The sequence below is a fragment of the Natrix helvetica genome (assembly GCF_964273705.1).
Source record: "Natrix helvetica genome assembly, chromosome: 3".
NCBI classification, from domain to species: Eukaryota; Metazoa; Chordata; class Lepidosauria; order Squamata; family Natricidae; genus Natrix; species Natrix helvetica.
In genome coordinates this window covers 147479761-147502357 of record NC_138549.1, presented here as the reverse complement: position 1 = coordinate 147502357, position 22597 = coordinate 147479761, and the positions used below count along the sequence as shown (strand labels likewise).

The window sequence follows — 22597 nt, the reverse complement described above, 5'->3', positions numbered from 1 at the left end:
CAAGAGAGCTCCAAATAGCTAAATTGGCTCTTTAGTTATATACTTCCACTGAGATGAGAACATTCTTTAACATGCAGATTTCATTCTTATCTATTGCATATTTAAGATTGCTCATTTCTCATTAAACCTAAATTGCTCACACAGGCCTATCTAGGGTTTTTCCATTACTTCCTTGAAATGAGATGAAAAAGAAAAAGAACAACATGTTTTCAACTTATCAACACATCCTTCTAATTTATGTTAGTAGGATGTAGATTGGGGAATAACAACAATTGTCACCCATCAATATACTCCTGGGGTCAAAGGCACCACATTCCTGCCCCCCCCCATCCCCCCAGCATACAAAATAAAACATGCTAGCCTTTCACACATCCTATACAACTGATCTCACACCCAAGTGTGTGCACCCAAATTCCAATGAGGAATATAATAATGAAAAGCATCTTAACTAATTCTATCAAAAATCAGTGAAAGAATTCAGGAGAAATGGCTCATGTCCATTCTTCAGTGAAAGTTCTTTATCAAAGCACCTACTATCCCAAACCCAGGCCAGAACTTTAAATTGTACACACACCAAAAAATGGTAATTATTCAGTAATTTATAAAAAATTACATTCTATTGGTAAATGGTATAACTCACCTGCCATCTAAGACTGGTAAAATATGAGTACAGTGGTATCCAGAAGAAACTATGAGCCCACTGCAAGGCCATCCTTGCCTTTTGTTATGATAGAAACTGTACAAACTGTCCACACCATAAGAAATCTTTGGAACCTGGTAACATTCAAATAGGAGCTCTGACATCATTTGCCTTGAATAGAGAGGGTTGCAGACAGCCTCTGTTATCACAATTGGATGGTCAACACAGCCCTATAACAAAATTAAGACAAGAAGTGACAATCTGTTAATCCTCAACAAGACACTTTTATTATTCATTTATTATTTATTTATTATTCATGCTTCTAGACCGCCCCCTCTCCCAAAAGGGACTCGGGGCGGTGTACAGTCCAAGCAAAATATATCAAAATACAGTAAAAATTGAATATGTACAGTTGGAATGGAGGAGGTTAAAAATGGAAAGGATTTTGAACCCCTAAAACACACACAATAAGTTAAAAACAATACCCCTAAAATAACCAGTTAATACATTTGCCAGGAGGGACAGTTGTAATTATGCCAGGCCTGCTAATCGGAACAGGTGAGTCTTCAATTTTTGCCGGAAGGAGCGGAGGTCAGTAGTGGTTCTAATGTCAGGGGGGAGGTCATTCCAGAGGGTTGGGCCCATCACAGAGAAGGCCCTACTCCTTGGTGTCGCCCGTTGGCATTGCCTAGTGGACGGCACCATGAGAAGTCCCTCTCTGTGTGAGCGAATTGGCCGCAGGGATGTATGTGGGAGGATGCGATCCCGCAAGTAACTAGGTCCCGTGCCATGGAGCGCTTTAAAGATGGTAATCAGCACCTTGAAACGCACCCGAAAAACCACAGGTAGCCAGTGCAGCTCGCGCAGGAGAGGTGTTACGTGGGAGTACCTCGTACTCCCCATCACAGCCCGCGCGGCTGCGTTCTGAACTAACTGCAGTCTCCGGGCGCGTCCCAAGGGCAGCCCCATGTAGAGAGCGTTGCAGTAATCCAGGCGGGACGTCACCAACGCGTGAGTGACCGTGCGTAGGGCATCCCGGTCCAGTAGGGGGCGCAATTGGCGCACCAGGCGAACCTGGTGGAACGCCCCCCTCGCCACGGCTGCCACATGGTCATCCATTGACAGCCGGGCATCAAGGAGGACACCCAAATTGCGCGCCCGTTCCACAGGGGGCAATTGTTCGCCCCCTATGGCCAGCGATGGAATCAGCTGGCTGAACCGAGGTGCCGGTAGCCACAGCCACTCAGTCTTGGAGGGGTTGAGTTTAAGTCTGTTGTCCCCCATCCAGACCCCGACGGCTTCCAAACACCGGGACATCACTTCGACAGCCTCGTTGGGGTGGTTTGGGGTTGAAATATACAGCTGGGTATCATCAGCGTAGAAGTGACACTCAACCCCAAAACCACGGATGATCTCACCCAGCGGCTTCACATATGTGTTGAACAGGAGAGGCGAGAGGACCGACCCCTGTGGCACTCCACAAGTGAGTGGCCTCGGGGTCGACCTCTGTCCCCCTGTCAACACACATTGCTTCCGGTCGGAGAGGTAGGAGCCGAACCACCGCAGAACGGTACCTCCGACTCCTATCCCCTCCAACCGGCGCAATAGGATACCATGGTCGATGGTATCAAAAGCCGCCAAGAGGTCTAATAGGACCAGGATAGAGGAACAACCTCTATCTCTGGCCCTCCAGAGATCATCGACCAACGCGACCAAGGCTGTCTCTGTGCTGTGCCCGGGTCGGAAGCCGGACTGGCGTGAGTCTAGATACTCGGATTCGTCAAGATGTTGTGGAAACTGCTGCGCCACCACATTCTCGACAACCTTCGCTAAAAACGGAAGGTTGGAGACTGGACGATAGTTAGCTAGCTCCATTGGGTCGAGTGCAGGCCTCTTAAGTAAGGGTCTCACCACCGCCTCCTTCACTTTTAAGATCAACATAGTGTATTTTTGGAGTATAAGACGCACCAAGGTTTTAAAAAGGCAAATTAAAAAAAAAGTTTTTACACTCTGCAAACCTCCCACAAAAATGGGCCAGTTTTTTTTTTTAATGGCATGAATAGCCCTTAAGAGACTTGTAGAGTGTTCGGTGGGGGGGATGAGCAAAAAATGGCCCTGTTTTCCGTGAAAATGGGCCTGCTTTTTGTCAAAAAAAAAAGGGCACTAGTGCTTATATAGCTTATATAGTGCTCCTGGGGGCTGGGGGGGGGAGGCAAATTTGAGCAAAAAATGGCCCATTTTTTGCTCATTTCTGCCCTCCCCAGCCCCCAGGAGCTCTCTGAAAGCCTTCTACTGGCTCTGCACAGCCATTTTGGTGAAAGGGGTGGGGTTTCAGGAGGCAAAAAAAATTGCTGTATTGTATAAGACGCACCCAGATTTTGAGCCTCTTTTTTGAGGGAAAAAGGTGCGTCTTATGCTGGGAAAAATACGGTAGCTATACTCATAAGTAGGGACAGTGAAGGGAGATGAAATGATGACTTCTACATTGTAACTTCATCAAATGATATGACAGACATATGTACATCAGATTGCATGATACATATATCACCATGTTGATGTTTACTACAAATTTACCACTGATGTTTATTACAAATTCCTACAAATAGAGCTTGTAAAAATTAAATTTTACATGTAAGGACATAACATCCAACACATAGTATCTTTGATCAGTATTACCTATTACTTATGTGTTCTTCCACAGATATGCAAACTAAAATGTGTATATGTGCAATAATGAATACAGAAGGATTTTTCTAGGTGTAATCTGCATACCACAGATTCTGTTCACCGTTCACTAAAAAAGCTTAAGTACCTGTTAAATGTGCAACACTTACAAAACAAGAATAACGCTGTTCTGATATTTGGATAATGTATTCTTTCTTGGAAATAGCAATGTTTCATAATTGAACTTTTTCCCACAAAGGATCTGGACTGGCTAATTTACTCTGCAGATTAACCATGTAGAAAGCAATTTTGCAAACTGGGCATTTGTATGTTTCCATTAATTTAATCACCAGGGGAAATGCATGCATAATATAATTCTAATCTCATTCCAACTCTTTGAGAGCACATTCTTTGCCCAAGGCTCAGGTACTACTTTTGTTTTTTACAAAATAATATGGATTTGAGAGTTCAAGTGCTAGGATAACAATATGCACTTGAGCTCTCTGTAAAAATATTTAATATATACCAAAAGGGAAAAGGCATTTTTATGATTTGCAAGTGTCTAACACCAGAGACTGACAATCCAGCATTTTCCACATCTTTGTGTTATCATTCCTTCTCCCTTCTCTTAGGCTCAAAATACTTCCAAAATATTTTTGTTTTGTTTTATATAACTTAATAGTGATGCCAGGGTTATCCATTCTAGTCTGGCAAACCATTCTGAACATTTCACACCATCGAATGGTTACCTGATTTTTGCAGACCAGCCCTGTAAGACAAGGGCTGAATGAAAACAAATGACTCCAGTTATATATGTTGCCAAAAGATTGCCATACTGGTGTACAGAAGCTCTGACACATTCTTTAGCATCTCTTCTTTCACTTCAATGTGTGTGGGGGTGGGGTGGGGGTGGGGGTGAGAAAAGACTGTATTGCTGCCGTTCATGGGACAGAAATAATCACTGCACTTTAAGCAATGCCCTGATTCCATTTTTGACTGCTGGTGGAATCCCTCCAAATGAAGTTCAACAATAAATGCAGGTTGTTTATGAAACTCTTAGCATCAGTACTATGTATCACTGGAACAAAAAAAATGTAAAGATGGTGAAGAGCTGATTTATGTGACCAAAAATAAAGTGGACAATCTGTGGCAGCAACCATGTTGTTATAAATGAGAAAAGTTGATGAACTATACAATACAATACAATACAATACAATACAATACAATACAATAGTAGAGTTGGAAGGGACCTTGGACGTCTTCTAGTCCAACCCCCTGCCTAGGCAGGAAACCCTACACCGTTTCAGACAAATAGCGATCCAACATCTTCTTAAAGACTTCCAGTGTTGGGGCATTCACAACTTCTGGAGGCAAGCTGTTCCACTGATTAATTGTTCTCACTGTCAGGAAATTTCTCCTCAGTTCTAAGTTGCTTCTCTCCTTGATTAGTTTCCACCCATGGCTTCTTGTTCTACCCTCAGGTGCCTTGGAGAATAGTTTGACTCCCTCTTCTTTGTGGCAACCCCTGAGATATTGGAACAATGCTATCATGTCTCCCCTAGTCCTTCTTTCTCTTAAGCTAAACATACCCAGTTCCTGCAACCGTTCTTCAAATGTTTTAGTCTCCAGTCCCCTAATCATCTTTGTTGTTCTTCTCTGCACTCATTCTAGAGTCTCCACATCTCCACCTAATTAAGGGCAGCTGATGAATCACTCAAAGACAAATTGTTTTCAAGTTTGGCATTTTCCAGAAACATGTGTGTCACATTCTTGATGTTTTTCAATACCAGAAAGTTCATGCAAGAGGGTTTTTTACATGCTGACAGCATAGATGAAACCTTCAACAGCTGTCAGCTATTGTCATGTTATGAAAATAAAGGTAAGGAGTTTCTCCACAGCACTGTAACACCTGTGCTGTTAAAACAACATGAGCCTATTATTATAAAGTGTGCTTTTCTGGGAAATGATCATAAAGTTTTATATTTGAGGAAAAAAATACAAAATCCAGGTTGCAGCAGGAAAAATCAGGTATAGGTGTTTGGAATATAGATGGTATTATTCACATGATGAAGCTGCCACCACTATCAACTTGGAGTGCTACATTGCAACACTTAATACTTTGAAACAACAATTCAGAAGCACAAGAATGTATGACAATGCCATGTCTCATAGCCCAAAAGTCACTCAAGAGCCATGTATGTGATGATTAAAGTGCTGGCATAGAATCTAGGAGACTTTGAGCCAATCACACTTTCTCATCCCAATTTATCCCACAGGATTGTTATTGTGGGAAAATAGAAGGCAGGAATGTTAGGATATGTTCGCTGCTTGAATTAACCAACTGTGGAAAAGATAGGAATAATAACAACTGTAAAGTTGATCTCTCTGTTTAATACCATTTGCCAGTCCAGATTTGGTGCCATGCTACTTCTACCTTTTTGGAAAACGGAAAGAATGATATCTCTCAGGTGTCTGACTCAAATGAAGAGATAGAAAAGGACTGTCAGGATCAGCGTGGAGTTCTTCAATGACAGTTTTAAGAAATTTGTCCATTGTTCCTCAAAGTGTGTAGCAAATAGTGGTGATTATGTGGGGAAGTATGTGGAGGTTACAAAAGAGTTCATTTATTATTTATGTATTTGTATCTCACCTTTATTATTTTTACAAATATCTAAAAACAATGAACACATCCAGCATTTTCCTCCTCCTATTTAACCAGGACAAGAAGTGATTGGCCCAAAGTTACTCAGATGATCTTGATAGCTAATGCAGAACTTGAACTCATGGTCTCCCGCTTTCGAGTATGGTGCATTAACTACTAAACCAAACTAGTTCATTTCGCAAATTATTTTTTATTTTTATTTATTATGTATTATTATTGTATTTATTATTTTATTTCTTAAAATGTCATATTTAAACTGAAATTTTGGAGATGGGGCATTATTTTTCATTTAAATGTAATATGTGGTCCATATATGCAAAAGATGCTCCATACATGTTTTAACAAGATAGTTATGCTCTTACGCCTCCTTTTTAATATATAATTCAAGGTGGTGAACATACCTAATACATAATGCACTAGTCCTTCATATCTTGAACGCACATCTGTAGGGCAGATCCCACATCTGTATTTCTAATATTCTACTATCTACACATCCCATATCCTTCCCCCAGAAAAGGTAATATAAGGCTTTTCTTCAGGAATATGGAAAAAGCTTTTCTTCAGGAATATGGAAGAACACTGGATTTGTTTGTTTGTTATCAATCTAAACCAAGTCACTAATTTATGTATTCCAGCCTTACTGGATTTATAGTCACTGCAGTATGAATTCTAATGAACATCAGTTGAACCACCAGGCTTGAAATTTTGGGCTTAGACAACTTAGAACTATGCAGCCTTCTGTCTGACCTGAGCATAGAACACAAAATTATCCGCTACAACAGCGGTTCTCAACCTGTGGGGTCAAATGACTGTTTCACAGGGGTCGCTGAGACCAGCGCAACTCTAAAGTTTAGACTCCACCTCGCGTTCCTTGAAATCCCCGTGGATGAGCTCCGGAATGGCCGCGTAGAGCGTTGCCTCCGCTCCACGCCGTAAAAAACATAGGTGCACGTGCACACCCCATACAATTAGCCTCTGAGACTTCGTAATGGAGGGAAAGTGTTCCTGCGAGGGAGGAAGGGGCTTAGGTCCTGTTCCAGGCTGTAATTGAGCACGGCTATGTTTTCCACGCCGCTGCCAGGTACTTTTAACTATATCTAAATCCACAACCAGACCTGTCATCAAGAGCCAAGCTCAGGAGCCCGAATTGGCCCCATTCACACAATGAAAACCTGCTTGCTAAAAGTGCCATAAACCATGCACAAAAGAAAAGAGCAAAAAAAAAATGCAATGCGAGATAACAATTTTAAAAATGATACAAGTGGAATTATTATTAGAAATAAAATGTAACAGAGAAAATGATATGTATGAAAATATAAAGTTAGGTTTCCTGAAATGCCACCCCGAGAACCCATCAGAGAAAGTAAATAAGCAAGGGCAACAACGGAAAGGAGGAAAGATGAGGAGGGAAAGGAAGAAAAGGTAAAGCAGAGGGAGTAAAGGAGGGGAATCAAGAGTAGGAGAGAGGGTAAGAGGGAGGAGGAGAGAAGAGGAGGGGAGGAAAGAGAGGGGAAGGAGAAGGGAGGAAGGAGGAAGAGGGAAAAGAAGAAAGGGTAAAAGCAGAGGAAGTAAGGGAGGGGAAGTAAGAGTAGGTGAGGGTAAGGAGGAGGAGAAGAGAGGAGGAGGGGAGGAAAGAGAGGAGAAGAAGAAGGGAGGAAGGAGGAGGGAAAGGAAGAAAGGGTAAAGCAGAGGAAGCAAAGGAGTGGAAGTAAGAGTAGGAGAGAGGGTAAGAAGGAGGAGGAGGGGAGGAAAGAGAAGTGAAGAAGAAGGGAGGAAGGAGAGGAGGAAAGAAGAAGGCAGAGACGGGAGGTAAAGAAGATAGAAGGAGCAAGATTGTTGCAAAATAAAACGGGGTGGCAAGAAAGTGACCCAACCTGCATTCTATATATTTGTAAGAAAATAATGATTAATGATAATGATATAATTAATGGTAATTATAAGTGTGTATATTTGTGAATGAACTTGAAAGAGAAAATAAAAAACTTTTTTTTAAAAAATAACAAATAAAAATAAACAATGCATGCCTTTTGCCCAACAAATTAAGGTTAAGCTTACCACCACCACCAAGGTTAAGAGCACTCCTGCAAACAACCCCAAACCAGGTTGAAGATCCATCCAGGCAGGGTAAGCAAGTTTGTGAATGCAGCTGCACACAACTTAGTTAAGGAGGCTGTGGGAATAAAGCCACTGTGTGTCTCTGTGTATGTGTATGTGTGTGTATGATTGTATAGCAGTCGAGGTTGTCCAGCCTCCAGGATGTGATTCTTTTCAGACCCCAAATTTAGGAGCAGACAAGATGTTGGCTGCCTCTATAAAAAAGATGTGGAGACTAGTCTAGAAAAAGTGCAAAGAGCAACCAAGAGGATCAGGGGACTTGAAGCTCAAACATATGAAGAACAGTTGCAGGAACTGGGTATGTCTAGTTGAATGGAAAGAAGGACTTAAGAGTGATATGACAGCAGTCTTCCAATATCAATATCTACATTACAATTCATAACAGCAGTAAAAGTACAGTTATAGAATAGCAATGAAAAAAATATATGGTTGGGGGTTACCACAACATGAGGAACTGTATTAAAGGGTTAGGAAGGTTGAGAACCACTGCGCTACAATGTCCTACCTGTCAACGACTACTTCAGCTTCAACTGCAACAATACACAGCTCACAATAGATACACATTTAAGGTAAACCGCTCCAATTGCAGAAAATACGACTTCAGTAACAAAGAGTTGTCAATGCCTGGAATGCACTACCTGACACTGTGGTTTCTTCCCCAAACCCCCAAAACTTTAACCTTAGACTATCTACTGTCGACCTCACCCCATTCCTAAGAGGTCTGTAATGCGCGTGCATAACCGCACCAGCGTGCCTACCGTCCCTGTCCTATTGTCCCCTCTTATTCGTATCAGTTAGGGAGTCAATGCTTACTCTCCCCATGCAGAAAAAAAATGTTGAGCCCCAGCGAGGCCTTCGGTACAAATGTTACTACTGAATCCATTTCCTTTATGTCCGGCCAAATCTAGGCTAGCGCTTGCCGTTGGCCTTATAAGTCCGGTTGAAAGCTTCTCAACGGTTGAAGATCCAACGGTACGAACAGGCGCGCAACTTCTGCCTTCCTTACCTGCGAGGAGACGCCCAGGCGCTGGAAACCGTGGTCGAAGAGCTGCTCCTGCAGCTCCATCTGAACGGGCACGTTGCGGTCGAAAGGCGAGCGGAGAAGCCATCGGAGGGGTTCGGGGCTGCCCAGATCGTTGCCCACCTGGGTTTCCGGGCCAGCGCCGCCGCGAGCTCCCCGGCTTCGAGCAACTAAGGAGCGGAACTGAAGCAAGGGCTCGCTAGGCACCGCGGCTTGCGGGCAGGCCCAGCCCAAACGCAGCTGGAACGAACCGTTATCCAGCACCAAAGGAACCGGAGCCGGCAACCGCACCGCCGGGTGAGCTTCCAGCATCGGGTCCGGGTCCCAGCGGACGTCGCGGAACGGGAACACCCCTCCGGCTGCCTCCATGGCGGGAGAAAAAACTTGCCGCCCGTCAGGTCCCTCCCCGTCTTTTCTCCGACTCGAAACAAAGGCTTCTAAAGGAATGTTCCGTCCCCAAAACAAATCACCATGGAGACCAGTGTTAAACCCGCGCGCATTGCTGGCTCCGCGTGTTCCTTAGAAGACAGTTTCTCTACCCCAAGCTTTAAGATGTTTTGACTTCAATTCCCAGAATTCCCCCAAATAGCATGTTAAAGTTTCCGAGGTTAAGAAAAATTGCTTTAGACTAGACTAGAATAAAATTCTTTATTGGCCAAGTGTGATTGGGCACACAAGGAATTTGTCTTTGGTGCATATGCTCTCAATGTACATAAAAAGACAAGATATATACATCCCAAAACTTCTCTTTGTTGAAATAACAGAATTTTGAACTTCATATATAAACGTATAGCACTCGAGAACCTGAACTAGAAAACTGTTGAATAAAATATAATATCCTCCCCCAATTTAATGTTGGAAATAAGATGTTTTTGATTAGCGAGTAAACTTGTGTTTATGGGATTTGTAGTTCCGCATGTTCGAAGGCTAACTGATTAGGCAAGACTGAAGAACAATATTAAGAGGTTTTATAGATCTAATGAGATTCAAAGTTCATTTGTACTTTAAATAAATATATGTTAATGTAACTCTTCTTACAGTAGGGCTGAGAGGGAACTTACTAAATTCCCTTACTAAGAAGGAGTGAAGCTGCATTTCTGGAGATGAATAATGGTTAATGATGGCCATCTTGAAAGTGAGAATGGTTTAATTTATAGTTATCTTCAGAAAACAGCTTTTTGCCAGCCATTTTAGGCAACTATCACCTAATCTCTAAATTTCATTTATAGGGATTGTTTTGGAGATTTAGCTACCCAGGATCTTAGAGAAACCATTTTCTGGATTTTCTACAGCTGAGCATCATATCTGGGAGTAGGATTAAAATGGCATTGCTTGCTTTGATGGATGACTTTTGGTGAGACCTGAAAGGGGATGTGCTAGTCTTGGTCCTCTTAAATCACTCAGTACTTGGTACAGCACAGTACCCATGATCATCTTTCTAGACTGCCTGCAAACATTGGCACTTGGAGAAACGGTTTTGCAGTGACCATGCTCTTTCTTATGTAGTTCCAGTCATCACAGGTGGGAGGGAAGAGTGATCATGCCTGGAGTTACTCCAGGATAGGGTTCCTCAGGGCTTATTCCTCTTACGCATGCTGCCACATTACACATGTGGGTGGAATGATTTCTAAGTGGAGAGTCATAGGCCTATTTTAGAACATGCACTACAGTTTCATGTATTTCCCACTTCAAACTGGGAATAAACAGCTGCCAATTTCCAGGTTGTCCAACTTTGATATAGTGACTTGGTTCACACTATGCAAAGTTATATGGGTGTTGTTTGAAATTCTATAGAATTCTTGTGGGAGTTCAGTCTGTTGATAGCAGTTGAATTCTTAGAACAAGCTGGCCTAATATGGATTGGCTGATTTGTGGCACAGTGCTATTTTCATCCAAAGAATCATCTTTATTTATGAATTTTGTGAAACTCAGGCAGTTGGGAAAATTCAGTAAACCATGGTTCAGTTAACCTTGGATTAGCATTTAAAAAATAAATAAATCCAGCTATTGGAAACTCCTGCAAGAGATTATGCTGTTACATACCTCAGCTGCTTAAGCAGGTTTTTTAAAATCAACTTTATATTTAAATGGAATAGTTCTGTAAAAATGATTTTATAGCAGAAATATTGCTTATCTTTATTTTTCTGTTTCAAAGTACAAGATATAAGGTGTACTGCAGTTTCTCGAATTATCATTTAATCTGTAACATTCCTCTCTTAATAGGCTTAAAGGGTTTTTTAATATCAGCTGTGTTGGAACGATAGCATAGCTGCTTTGTGATTCAAGTAATGATGTAGTAAAAGAGGTAGTTACATAAAGGTATTTAGTGTCACACAGTAAAAACTTAGAAAGTCATGCACACAGTGAGTTCGGCTGGATTTTGAACCAAAAATGAAGTATCCTCTAGTTCCTTTAATTAGTGATTTAACATTTCCTTTTTTCTTCTTCTGGTTTTGTTTGCCTTTTGGGATATTATTGATCTTACTCATTTTTTGGTTTCAACATCTACTTAATGAAGGTAAGCCATGTTGCACTACAATTTTTACAATTTTCATTTAATGTGACTTGTAGGAATTATATGGGTTGTAGCACAAGGTATCTAGGAAGTGCCAAGATAGGGATGGAGATTATAAATTGCTTTTTATATCCCATGATATCCAAAATATTAGCACGGCTGAAAAATTAGCACTACATTATATGTCTGTTCAAATAGCTTCACTTAAAAATGGAGATGTAGATAAATTTCAAAATATTTACTTTTCTTCTTTATTATGTGCGAGATCATTTAAGCAGAACTTATCAAGACTGACTCAGGCCTCTCCACCACTTGTGGGCTGCATTGAAATAAGGTCAATGCCATTCCCTGTATCCTCATGATACTGTTGGAAGAAATACCCATCTGGTTCAGTTCCAAGCCAGGAGAAAGGCACTGGAGACAAAATGGAGGCTGATTGGAAAGAGGATCCATTTAATGATGAAGCAGAAGCACATGGGTAGTTCTGGGCAGTTGACCATATGGAGTTGAGAATGGGATTTTTCTATACCTTCTCTTGGGCTTTGCACTTGAACTTCATGTTCCTGTGCAAGAATGTGTATTCTATTGGCTGTTGTGAGACTCCCATGGGGTCATGTACAAATCCTAGGAGTTTGAGCTAAATTGAAGTTTGAAGTTTGAACTTCTGGGGATGGTGCAACTGAGATGATGCATTGTAGGGGCTTTGGGCAATTCCTATTGTGGCTGAGGGCTAATCCTATCTGTTGGATCTTGGGTGAGGGTATTTGCTTATGAATAGAGCTAGCTATCTCTTTACCTCTTAAATGCGGATATCTGTTGAGAGCTATTCAGAAAGGTGGGAGCTGCTTTCCAAGAGCCCGTTTCTCCATTTCTCATCCAGGGAAATATAATATTCTGCCTTCTTAATATTTCTCAAAATATTTCATTCTTCTAGGAGAGGGTTGAGTGCTAACTTTCTACAATACTATAGTATAGGGCAGCGATGGCGAACCTTTTTTGGCTCGCGTGCCACAATTGGGGGTAGCGCGGGGGGGGTCGTGTGCGGGCGTGCCGCACCCATAATGCAACGCGCCCCCAGTGCGCATGCGCGCACAACGCGCCCATTTTTGCATGATTTTTTCGCCTTCCCCAGGCTCCAGAGGCTTTATAGGAGCCTGGGGAGGGCGAAAAGAGCCCCCCCCGCCCCCCCCCGGAGGCTTCAGGGAACGTCCGGAGGCTTCCCTGAAGCCTTCGGAACACTTAAAACCTCCCCCCCCCGGAGGCTTCAAGGAACGTCCGGAGGCTTCCCTGAAGCCTTCGGAACACTTAAAACCTCCCTGCCCCCCCCCGGAGGCTTCAGGGAACGTCCAGAGGCTTCCCTGAAGCCTTCGGAACACTTAAAACCTCCCCGCCCCCCCCGGAGGCTTCAGGGAACGTCCGGAGGCTTCCCTGAAGCCTTCGGAACACTTAAAACCAACCTCCGAGCAACCCGGACTTCCGGGTTGCTCGGATGGTCGTTTTAAGCGCTCTGAAGGCTTCAGGGAAGCCTCGGGACGGTCCCTGAACAGGCACGAGACGTGCGTCTCCATCGTCCGGGCCCGGATCGCCTCCACCGCGCGGCGCCTCAGGCTCGGCGTCCTTGCGCCCGGCCTTCAAATCGCTGCCACCGCCGCCGCCACCGCCACTAAGACGGGCTCGGCCGAAGTGAAGTCCATCAGGCTTCAGCCGCGCCACCTTCGCCTCCTCCTCCTCCTCCTCTAGCCGCGCCATCGCAAGGATTAAGGCAAAAGGGGGCGGGGCGGGGAAAGCGAAGGGGGCTTTGCATGATTTTTTCGCCTTCCCCAGGCTCCAGAGGCTTTATAGGAGCCTGGGGAGGGCAAAAAGAGCCCCCCCTGCCCCCCCCGGAGGCTTCACGGAACGCTCGAACGCGGCGCCGTGGCCCCGCAGGCAGCGAACGAGTCGGAGCCTGCCGACTGGAGGAAGAGGGTGAGAGGCTGGTCCTGTGAACGGCGGCAGCAGCGGCGACAATAGTCGTAACTTGCCGGCGAGCCGCCCCGGCTGGAAGACAAAGGAGGGGAAAGGCGGCAGGCAGCCGAGTTGCGACTATTGTCGCCGCTGCTGCCGCCGTTCACAGGCCCCGCCTCTCACCCTCTTCCTCCAGTCGGCAGGCTCCGACTCGTTCGCTGCCTGCCGGGCCCCGGCGCCGCGTTCGAGCGTTCCGTGAAGCCTCCAGGCTTCACATATAAAGCCTCTGGAGCCTGGGGAAGGCGAAAAATAGCTTTTAAAAAGGTGAACTTAGCTGGCCAGCGTGCGCACGCGCGCTGGCCAGCTGACAGGGCAGCGCCTCGCGTGCCCTGACAAATGGCTCCGCGTGCCACTTGTGGCACGTGTGCCATAGGTTCGCCATCACGGGTATAGGGGATTCCACAAGTCTTTGGAGGCTGAGATGAATAACTCTTGGTTCATGCTCCAGAGGAAATACTGTGAAAATGTGAAGGCAATATTTGCAGTGTTTCCTCTGAGGCTCCAGGGTAAAGTGGTTTTTGTGTGCAAGATTTCATTTTATTTTTTTCACCATCACCACCCCAACTTTTTATTTAAACTTTTGTGTTCTCAATATATAGCAGTTAATATTTTAAAGCTGGTTCCTTGTTATGAAAAGAATTCTCTACAAGAAAAGCAATGGGAAAGAAGGGGCAGCTAGTTGCTGTTATTATTTCATTTCAGTTGGACAGCTGGAGGAAGTTCTGATTGTTTAAGGAATATAAGGATAGCCAGGTGTTATGCAGCTGGTTATGATTGTGTATACATGTTTGTGTCCAAGATTGGTCATGTCAAGGGAATAGGGGGTACTTAGGCATGATGTACTAGCTTTTAACTAGGTTTAATTTCTTTGTTGTTTTTTAACTTTAGATTTTTCACACAAGGAGAAAGATCTTGGATGACTGCAGTTTGTTAAACTGATTGAATAGAAGGGTGTTGTGCTTTTAGGCTGTGTCCAAAGGCAACCGAAGTTCCTCCCATATTGTAGATTGACAGATTCACCATTTGGTAGACCCTGTTCATGCAGATTTCTTGAAGTAAAAAGCAAAGCCTCTTGGGCTCCCATGACTAATTGCTCTAGAACAAAAGCTACGAAAATTGTACTTTTCTACCCAAATGGTCAGTGGAAGCATATTGCTAACTTAGTTACAAGCCAGTTTAGTTAAACTGTTAACTAAAACACTAAGCCGGAAACCAGGAGAGTGAGTTCTAGTCCAAGTCATAGGCATGAAATCCAGCTCAGTGACTTTCTGTCAGTCATACTCAGTCCAGCTCACTTCACAGGATAGTTGTGGGAAAATAGGAGTAATAGATATGTTCACTACCTTGAGTTATTTATTTATGAAAATAAAAACCTGTGTAAGTAAAATGTCAATTTTATGTCCCAGAAATATACTGGTTTATTTGATGATATGAAATAATCAGTCCACTATATTATCGCTTGGAGATGCATATGCTGCTATCAGAAAAAAACTCGTATTTGCAAAGTGTGAAGTTTGGAATGTGCTATTCCACAACTCCAGAACTATGACTGGTCTGTGTAATCAAATGCAATTTTTTTACAATATAAAGACATATGGCTGCTAATTTTCCACATAGGGGAACTAGTATCGTGGATTCAAATGGTGTCATACAAAAGATACACATGGGTTGTTCTTATGCACAAATCTATCTATGAAGCATTTTGAATGACTTTATGAACAGGTAAGTCAGCAGCATTTCCTCTTGAATAATGGCGAATGCCTTGATTGCCCTTCTCAGCATGTGTAAATAACTCTCTTCAAAACATCAAAATCATAATTAGCAATCCTTATCCAATATTCAGTAATATGAAGCTGCCTTCTTCACGAAATGTTTGCTCCGATTTTTCACTGTTATTAAACTCAAATGTTAATCATGCTGAAAACAATTACAGAAAATTGCCTTTCATTATTGGAGCAAGAAAGATTTCATGCATTAGAAAACAGATCAGGAATCTAATTTAGATTAATTTAGTTTAATCTTTGATAAAATAACAATTGTTCCCTTTGGATATCCATGTTATGCATTTTAAAAATCTATAAAATGTACTGTAGGTATAAAATCTTGTTTAGCTGTAACACCTTCTGTATCTAACCAAAAGGTCTTTCTAGCTTGTTCCCCCCCCCCCCCTTGCATTGATATAAAATCCTGATATTTATATTTTAGCTGAAGTTCCAATTACTAAAGAAATAAAGATGCCACCCTGGGATGACCCTGATGGGAACACTGACCTCAAATCCCAACATGAATCCAGTGGAAATAACCGAAGCAAGTACCGAAAAGCCTTAAAATTTGATCTGAAGATGACTCCAGTGGTGGAAAAATTGAGCTCCAGGCCTGCTCACTCGAGTTCAAAAGAAACAGAGAAAAGCCTGCCTGCCTCTATTTCACACCAACTAAACCAATGTGGCAGACAGTTTTGTTCTGAGAAGAATTTGATCTACAATACACCTCTGGTAAGTAAAATGACCTACCTGTAGTATATGAGTAATAATGATCCTATATTTACTAGGTTCGTAGAAGAAAGGAATCTGGCTCATATGTGCCATTAAAGTTGAGCTACATGAAAAGTCCCTGACCAAAGTAAGGAAAAGCAGTCCTCAGTTCTTTTTACCTAGGTTGGAAAAATTAGAGCCCCGGGTGTTTGTTTTTCTCTCCTGACTTGCATTCTATACATTAAATTTCCTTTCACCCACCCATTATAGCTTGGCTCAGATTTATTGGCTCACATTCAGCAAATAGTTCTGGTCAATATTTAGTTCTTAGAACTTGGAGGCCAATATTGTCTAAAGAGATTATAATCTCACTATATAACCCAGAGCATGCATGGTTGCCATTTTTTTAAAAAAGTGCATGTCCATGGCTCTAATATTACATTTTTTTTCAGTTTTTTAGCTGTTTTGGCTTCTGCTGGATTTAAGAAAAACTATTTTTCAAGGTTTGTCATTTCTGTAGTTATTGCAAGAATCAGTAATTACATCTGTGCCATAATTCATTTCAAAGGGGATAAAAGTTTAGTGCTGGGTTTACACATTCCCCACAGTCAGACATGACCAACATCTGAGAAACTGGGACCCATTTCAGCCTCTCAATTTTTTGGAGAGATCCTTTTGAGTCCTTTGAAGGTGGGGAGGAGTTAAGACAAGGAGGCTATTGCTACTATTGCCACTATTGCTACCATTCTGAAATCCCCTTTAACCAAGATATTGTTGGTGTGATCACACACCCTTGAGAGCTACAGATGGCATACTGGGGAACTCTGTGCATATTGCCTGTTCCTTAGCTTAGTCATGGTGCGTTAACTAAGTCAATTGCCTAGATTCTCATAACATGCTATAACAGAACTACACAAACATTATAGCTTAGCATAGTATGTGAATAGAAATGTTTACATAGATGTTTGTAAAGTTCTGATATACCATGATTTATCTGTGTAATAACAGTCTTCACTGAACTGGCTTAATTGCTAGTAATATCAACGGGAGACAAATTTGTAAATGTTTCTTAACTGGATTTTTTATTTAACTTCTGAACTCTCTCTCTCTCTCTTGTAGACTTCTTCACTAGTTGCTTGAGATTTCCAATGTTCTGTGGATGCAGCTGCTCTCTTCATCTCTGGTTGCTGGTATTTACAGTTCCTTATATGGTTGAAGGAAAAGCCTGATGAAATCATGGTTTCCTTGAAAAAAACAAATTGGTATCTGTCATCTCTTGCAAGGAAGAGAGGGGCTAATGACATCTATGGGGATAATTAAAATACAGCTGTTCCACCAAAGAAAGACGGATGTTATAGCAATTCTTTAGTTTGTCCTGTTGCTAATTTCAGGTGTGCTAATTTTTTGCTTTATCATTTAGATTTTCTGTACAAAAATCAAAACATTAAAGTGTTTCCTTGTTCTTGAACTAGGGCATTATTCTTAAATGCCTTTTGAATATAAAAACTAAAGAATTCCTGCATATGTGTCAGCTTAACAATTCTGCTCTCTTAGATAATACAAAAAAAATGCTATCCTGGGACAACATTTAAAACAAACAATTACTATTACAATGTAAATGCAAAAATGTTTTTAAAAGGTAAAGGTGAAAGTTAATCATAATTACTTATAGGGGTAATGCCTCTTAGTCTAAAAACAGATGATATGCTGGTCATTGCTAAGCTATAACTCCCAGCATCGAATACCATTGAACAAATTTGCTGAGATTGCTGGGTTACAGTTACTCCTTTTGAAAGACATTTCTTGCGTTCTAAGTGATTATAAGTTGATTTTTCCCTTTTGCTTTTTGTTATAACCAAGAATATTCAACTGATATAAAGGATCTCATCATTTTATCCAAATGCCTTGATATCCTTGCTAGGACTATTTTAGGGCAACAGTATTTCAATAAACTATTAACAGAGTTCAGGAAATAAGCCATGTATCAGAATCTTATATATGTCTAATACTCCTAGCTGGTTAACCTTGGTCCTAAGCATGAAAGTGAACCATTGCATCTGTGCATCTGTTCCTCCTCATTGATATGAAGGGGTGTGTGTGGGGAGATCTTATTTCCCTTTGGGAAAACTTCTCACAAAGTAGTCTTGTCTCTGGAGGAATGTTTCTGTCAAGTCTCAGTGTATAATTTGAGGTGTAATGTGGCTCAGTTACTGTAACTGTACACATAGTTCTCAACTTACAACAATTCATTTAGTGACTTCCTAGTTACACTACCACTGAAAAATGTGACTTATGACCATTTTTCACAGTTACGACCTTTACAGCATCCCTATGATCATGTGAAGAAAATTCAGATACGTGCAACTGGTTCATATTTATGACCATTGCTGTGTCCCTAGGTTATGTGATTCCCTTTTGTGACCTTCTGACAAGCAAAATCAATGGGGAAACCAGATTCACTTAACAGCTCGGTTACTAACGTATCAGCTGCAATGAACATCTATGGTGAGAAAGGTTGTAAAATGGGACAAAACTCTTTTAATAAATGTTTCACTTAACCGAAATTTTGGCCTCAATTGTGGTCATAAGTCAAGGACTACCTGTACTTAAAATTATTTTCCCCTCTCACTACTTAATACAGACCTAATACTATGACTAAGTATGACAATAAAAGTGGGAATTTGTCTACAAACAGGAAAGAAACATGAGTTGGATGTGGACTCTGGAAGAACAGATTGAATTTATTGAAAGTTCTTTAGAAAAATCCACAAAAAGTTTAGCTCATCTCTTGAATGTGCACTTTAGTGGTTCTTACCTACTACTGATTTACCACTTATGTCTCCCTGCCCTCAGTTAATACACAAAATACATATAGTTTTGTAATATTAGCTCTACAGGCTTCATTAAATTGTTTGGGATCCGTCCATAGCAAACAAGAATATCAACCACTTATTGAAGTAAATACATTTTAAAACACTTTAATTGTAACTGTCTATGGAGATTTTCAATCATCTAAGCCAGTGATGGCGAACCTATGGCACGCATGCCACAAGTGGCACGCGGAGCCATTTGTCAGGGCACGTGAGGCGCTGCCCTGTCAGCTGGCCAGCGCGCATGCGCGCGCTGGCCAGCTGAGTTCATCTTTTTAAAAGCTATTTTTCGCCTTCCTTAGGCTCCAGAGGCTTTATAGGAGCCTGGGGAGGGCGAAAAGAGCCTCTCCCGCCCGCCCCCAGAGGCCCTCCGGAGACTTCAGGGACCGTCCGGAGGCTTCCCTGAAGACTTCGAAGCGCTTAAAACCACCCTCTGAGCAAACTGGGGGATCGCGTGTTGCATTATGGGTGCGGCACGTCCGCACACGACCCCCCCCGCACATGACCCCCCCGTGCCCGTGGGGGCACTTGTGGCACGAGCCAAAAAAGGTTCGCCATCGCTGATCTAAGCCATGGCTGTCCCAAATGATTTTTTAAAGCCAACTGGACTTTTTTTTTTTTTTATCCTTTGAAAACATTTTGCTTTTCATCCAACAAGCTACTTTAGTTCTAACTAACTGATGGGAAATTGAAAGATTTATATTCTTTCAGTTCAGTCATAAAACCTTCCATTTGTCACCAGTTAGTTAGAACTGGAGAAGCTTCTTGGATGAGAAGCAAAAACATTTCAAAACCCAAGAGCGTCCAGTTGCCTTAAAAAAAAGAAGCAGCATCTTTGGGTCACTTTAATGGTACTTTCACAAGTTATTGCTGAACTCCTGGAAGGGAGGCCAATGCTGTACTCCGGTGTAATCTTATCCCGCATCCTTTGCAACTATTTTCGTTTAAAAAACGAAGTTTCTTCCATAGAAATTGCTATATGTCGGTCTTGGTTCATGTGGTTCTCAAACCATGTCCTAAATTGCAGATGTACAAAACCCCACGGTATCGTGGGCACAAGAAAGATGATTCCTCTTTTCGTTTTGCACGGCTCCTTTCCTTTCTCTCTGCCCAGGACTTAAACTCCCCCCGCCCGCTACTCTGCGGGCTCCGCCCCCGGCTCCATTCATAGGCGACCTCGCAAAGCAAAACGCCTCGCACCAGCTGGAGCAGCAGGCGGAGGAGTGGCCGGTTGCTTCGGCTGCTTTTCGCCGCAGTGCCCGCGTTCGTCCGGCTGGAGCGGAATCGGCGGGCCGGCGGGGGTCTTTGTTCTTCAGAAGTGCTTCATCGCGGGCGAGGGGAGGAGAGCGAGTGAGAGGGAGCCTTTTGAAGGTGGGTGGAAAAGCCGCTTCCCCGATCCTCGTCCCATGCCAAGAACAGAGAAGCCGTGCGCTTTGAAGGCTTTTGTCTGCGCCCTTGGTTGCCAGGATAAAAGGGTGGCGGGGAATGGAGGAGAGACGGACATGCCCGAGTTTTAGCAGCTTTTCTCGGTGCATCTTTTTCCCGTTGGCCGCAATGAAAGAGAACTTTTCCTCCTGTTGGCGTTGCAAGCGTCGTTTTTGCGAGGAGCAAAAGGTGGAGAAGCCCGGATTTAAAGGGCTCCTTCTGGAGGAGCAACTTTTCTAAACCGGGCGCCAGGGTCCCAAAGAGCAGGATTCCTCCTCGAGTAAGAAGCCACCCGAGTTCCTGAGCGGGAAGGAAGAAGCGGCGCGGTTGGTTACTCTAAGTGTTAGTTATGGAGTGCAATAGAATTAGAAGTGGAATAGAATTAGAAGTGGAATTGAAGTAGTAGTAGTAGTCCCCTGGATGAGCGGGAGGGAGGGAGAGGACTCCTACACGGGAGAAGCGGAATGAGTTGCTGCTGGTATTCCCCTTGCGGTATTTCAAAAAATTCCCATCCTATGGGGGTTTGTCGGCTGCTCGCTACAACTCACTTCTGGCGAAGAATTGCCCTCGCAATCTAGCAGCAGGAGCCTTGCTTGGTTTCCTCGGGAGTAAAACGCGCCAGTGTTGGAAAAGTTCATGCTCCGAGCAAGTACAACTTTCCAGCGCGCAAGTAAAGTTTCTTTGTTTTTTCCAACCTTTTACCTTTTAGGCGAGTGGACTTTCTGGGGGTCCCCCACTTTTCAAACGTTTCTCTTCTCATGCAAGTGGATGGAAGAACCGAAAGCTTCATGGATGAGAAGCGAAACGTTTTCAAAGGGGGAAAAATACCCCAAGAAAGTCAACTCGCCTTTTGGAAATCACCTCTGGGACCACTTCTTCTTCTTCTTGGGTTAATGTGCCTGGCGTTTGAGGACTTAAAAAGGATGCGGGTTTCTCTCTTGCATTCTTTATATTTCGCTATGTCCTTTGTTCGGTGTATTGGTATCTCCATTGTCTGAAAACTGCCGGGACGCTTTTAATGTTTTGTTATAGCCGCCCATTCCAAAACGCGATATTCCACATATTTTAAAGGAATAGTCATGACACGCAAAGCGAGAGGTTAGTCCACTTTAAGTTCGAAGGTGGGAGGTTTTGCTGTTTTTGAAATGCGTTGCTGTAATCCGGTGGGGCGCATTGTATTTCCCTCCCTGCCTGGGCAAACCATTAAGCAGCGCTTTGTCGGTGTCAGCTGACAGGCTGCATTGTAAATGGTGATCGACGGCAAATGGATGAACCGTTAGGCCGGCAGTTGCTTTTCCCGTTGGGCTTGCTCAAAAACACATGGTGGTTTTTGCTTGGCTTGGAATAGCTAGGCGTACTCGGAAGGATGGCTGCTTCTATGCCAGAGGAAATCGGTTTGGAAGAGACTCGGGTTAAAAAGAATTAGTAATATATCGTTTGCAAATTCCTTCTAAAATCTTCTGGAAACTGGAGCAGAATCGCTGTGGATGACCTTCCTCCTCGGGATAGGGTAGGACTGGTGGAGAAACAGTTGTAATGCTTTTGAAAAGAGGATTCAGTCTGGTTCCTCCAGATAGATAATTCTCAGATTTCCCAATCTGATATTAGGAAACTGAACCCAAAATAGCTGGTGCAGGGAGTTGATGAAGAAGAGATCAGCATACTTCAGAAATTATCACTCTTTTCCCCTTAGGCTGACTATATTTTTATTTATTACTTTTACAAATAACTCAAAGGCAGTGAACATACCTTAACACACCTTCCTCTTCCTATTTTCCCTGTAATGACAACCCTGTGAAATGGGTTGGGCTGAAAGAGAGTGACTGGCCCAAAATAATTCAGCTGGCTTTCATGGCTAGGGTGAGACTAGAACTCATGACCTCTGTCTGTCTGTCTATCTGTCTGATCTATTGCAATATGTCTGCAGATATCAGTGCACATGGGGCAGTCTTAGATAATTTCGAGTCCCCAAAATAAAATAACAATTAGAACTTAATTTTTCAAATAGATGAGATCTCAGAAGATTGCAGTAGCAGAAACACCATGCAGTGGGGGATGGGGGCAGAACTCTCCAGAAGATTTCCATTGAGAATGCCAAACTTTTCATGAATTCTAAGCATTGTCGTGAGATTTGCATTTAATTTATGATTTTCTTTTATATTATGTATTATTTTACAATGGTAAGCCGCTCAGAATGTTTTTGGAGC

At 42.8% G+C, this 22597-nt stretch overlaps 3 protein-coding genes across 8 annotated transcripts in view; 2 read left to right on the top strand and 1 right to left on the bottom strand.

Annotated features, from left to right (window-relative positions):
* ACTR5 (actin related protein 5) overlaps window positions 1–9609 on the bottom strand; it is a 28868-nt gene extending 19259 nt beyond the window's left edge. The window contains exons 1-2 of the mRNA XM_081949361.1: window positions 9088–9609; window positions 641–870 (exon numbers count right to left, since the gene is read on the bottom strand). Coding sequence (XP_081805487.1) covers window positions 641–870; window positions 9088–9471 — 614 coding nt within the window. The 5' untranslated portion in view covers window positions 9472–9609. The remainder of the gene's footprint in view (window positions 1–640; window positions 871–9087) is intronic.
* An 18-nt stretch (window positions 9610–9627) lies between these two features.
* ADIG (adipogenin) lies at window positions 9628–17563 on the top strand. Of its 2 annotated transcripts, XM_081949363.1 has the most exons (4): window positions 9628–9709; window positions 10143–10237; window positions 15827–16116; window positions 17215–17563. In XM_081949363.1, exons 2-4 carry the CDS (start codon window positions 10213–10215, stop codon window positions 17233–17235), a joined length of 336 nt encoding a protein of 111 aa, XP_081805489.1. In that variant the 5' UTR covers window positions 9628–9709; window positions 10143–10212; the 3' UTR covers window positions 17236–17563. The 2 variants fall into 2 exon arrangements, with proteins under 2 accessions (XP_081805489.1, XP_081805488.1); XM_081949362.1 differs by lacking the exons at window positions 9628–9709; window positions 10143–10237 and adding an exon at window positions 11319–11620.
* Window positions 17564–20124: 2561 nt separating this feature from the next.
* The window catches only part of ARHGAP40 (Rho GTPase activating protein 40), a 69773-nt gene continuing 67300 nt past the window's right edge, over window positions 20125–22597 (top strand). Inside the window, exon 1 of one of the 5 annotated variants that reach the window (XM_081949103.1) lies at window positions 20125–20336. Coding sequence is in view for 1 of the 5 variants with exons in the window: in XM_081949102.1 (XP_081805228.1) it covers window positions 21878–21900 (23 nt within the window). In the remaining 4 variants the exon portion in view is untranslated. Of the gene's footprint in view, window positions 20337–20437; window positions 20717–20952; window positions 21061–21748; window positions 21901–22597 lie in introns of those variants that run through there. The other 4 variants (XM_081949105.1, XM_081949104.1, XM_081949106.1 and 1 more) reach the window with 4 other exon arrangements.

Excerpts from the sequence above, each read along its gene's own strand:
- ADIG (XM_081949362.1), top strand. The coding sequence starts at position 11,494 with ATGAAGTATCCTCTAGTTCCTTTAATTAGTGATTTAACATTTCCTTTT. Across the intron at positions 11,621-15,826 it reads TCAACATCTACTTAATGAAG|CTGAAGTTCCAATTACTAAA; the intron begins GTAAGCCATGTT and ends TTTATATTTTAG. Across the intron at positions 16,117-17,214 it reads TGATCTACAATACACCTCTG|ACTTCTTCACTAGTTGCTTG; the intron begins GTAAGTAAAATG and ends TCTCTCTTGTAG.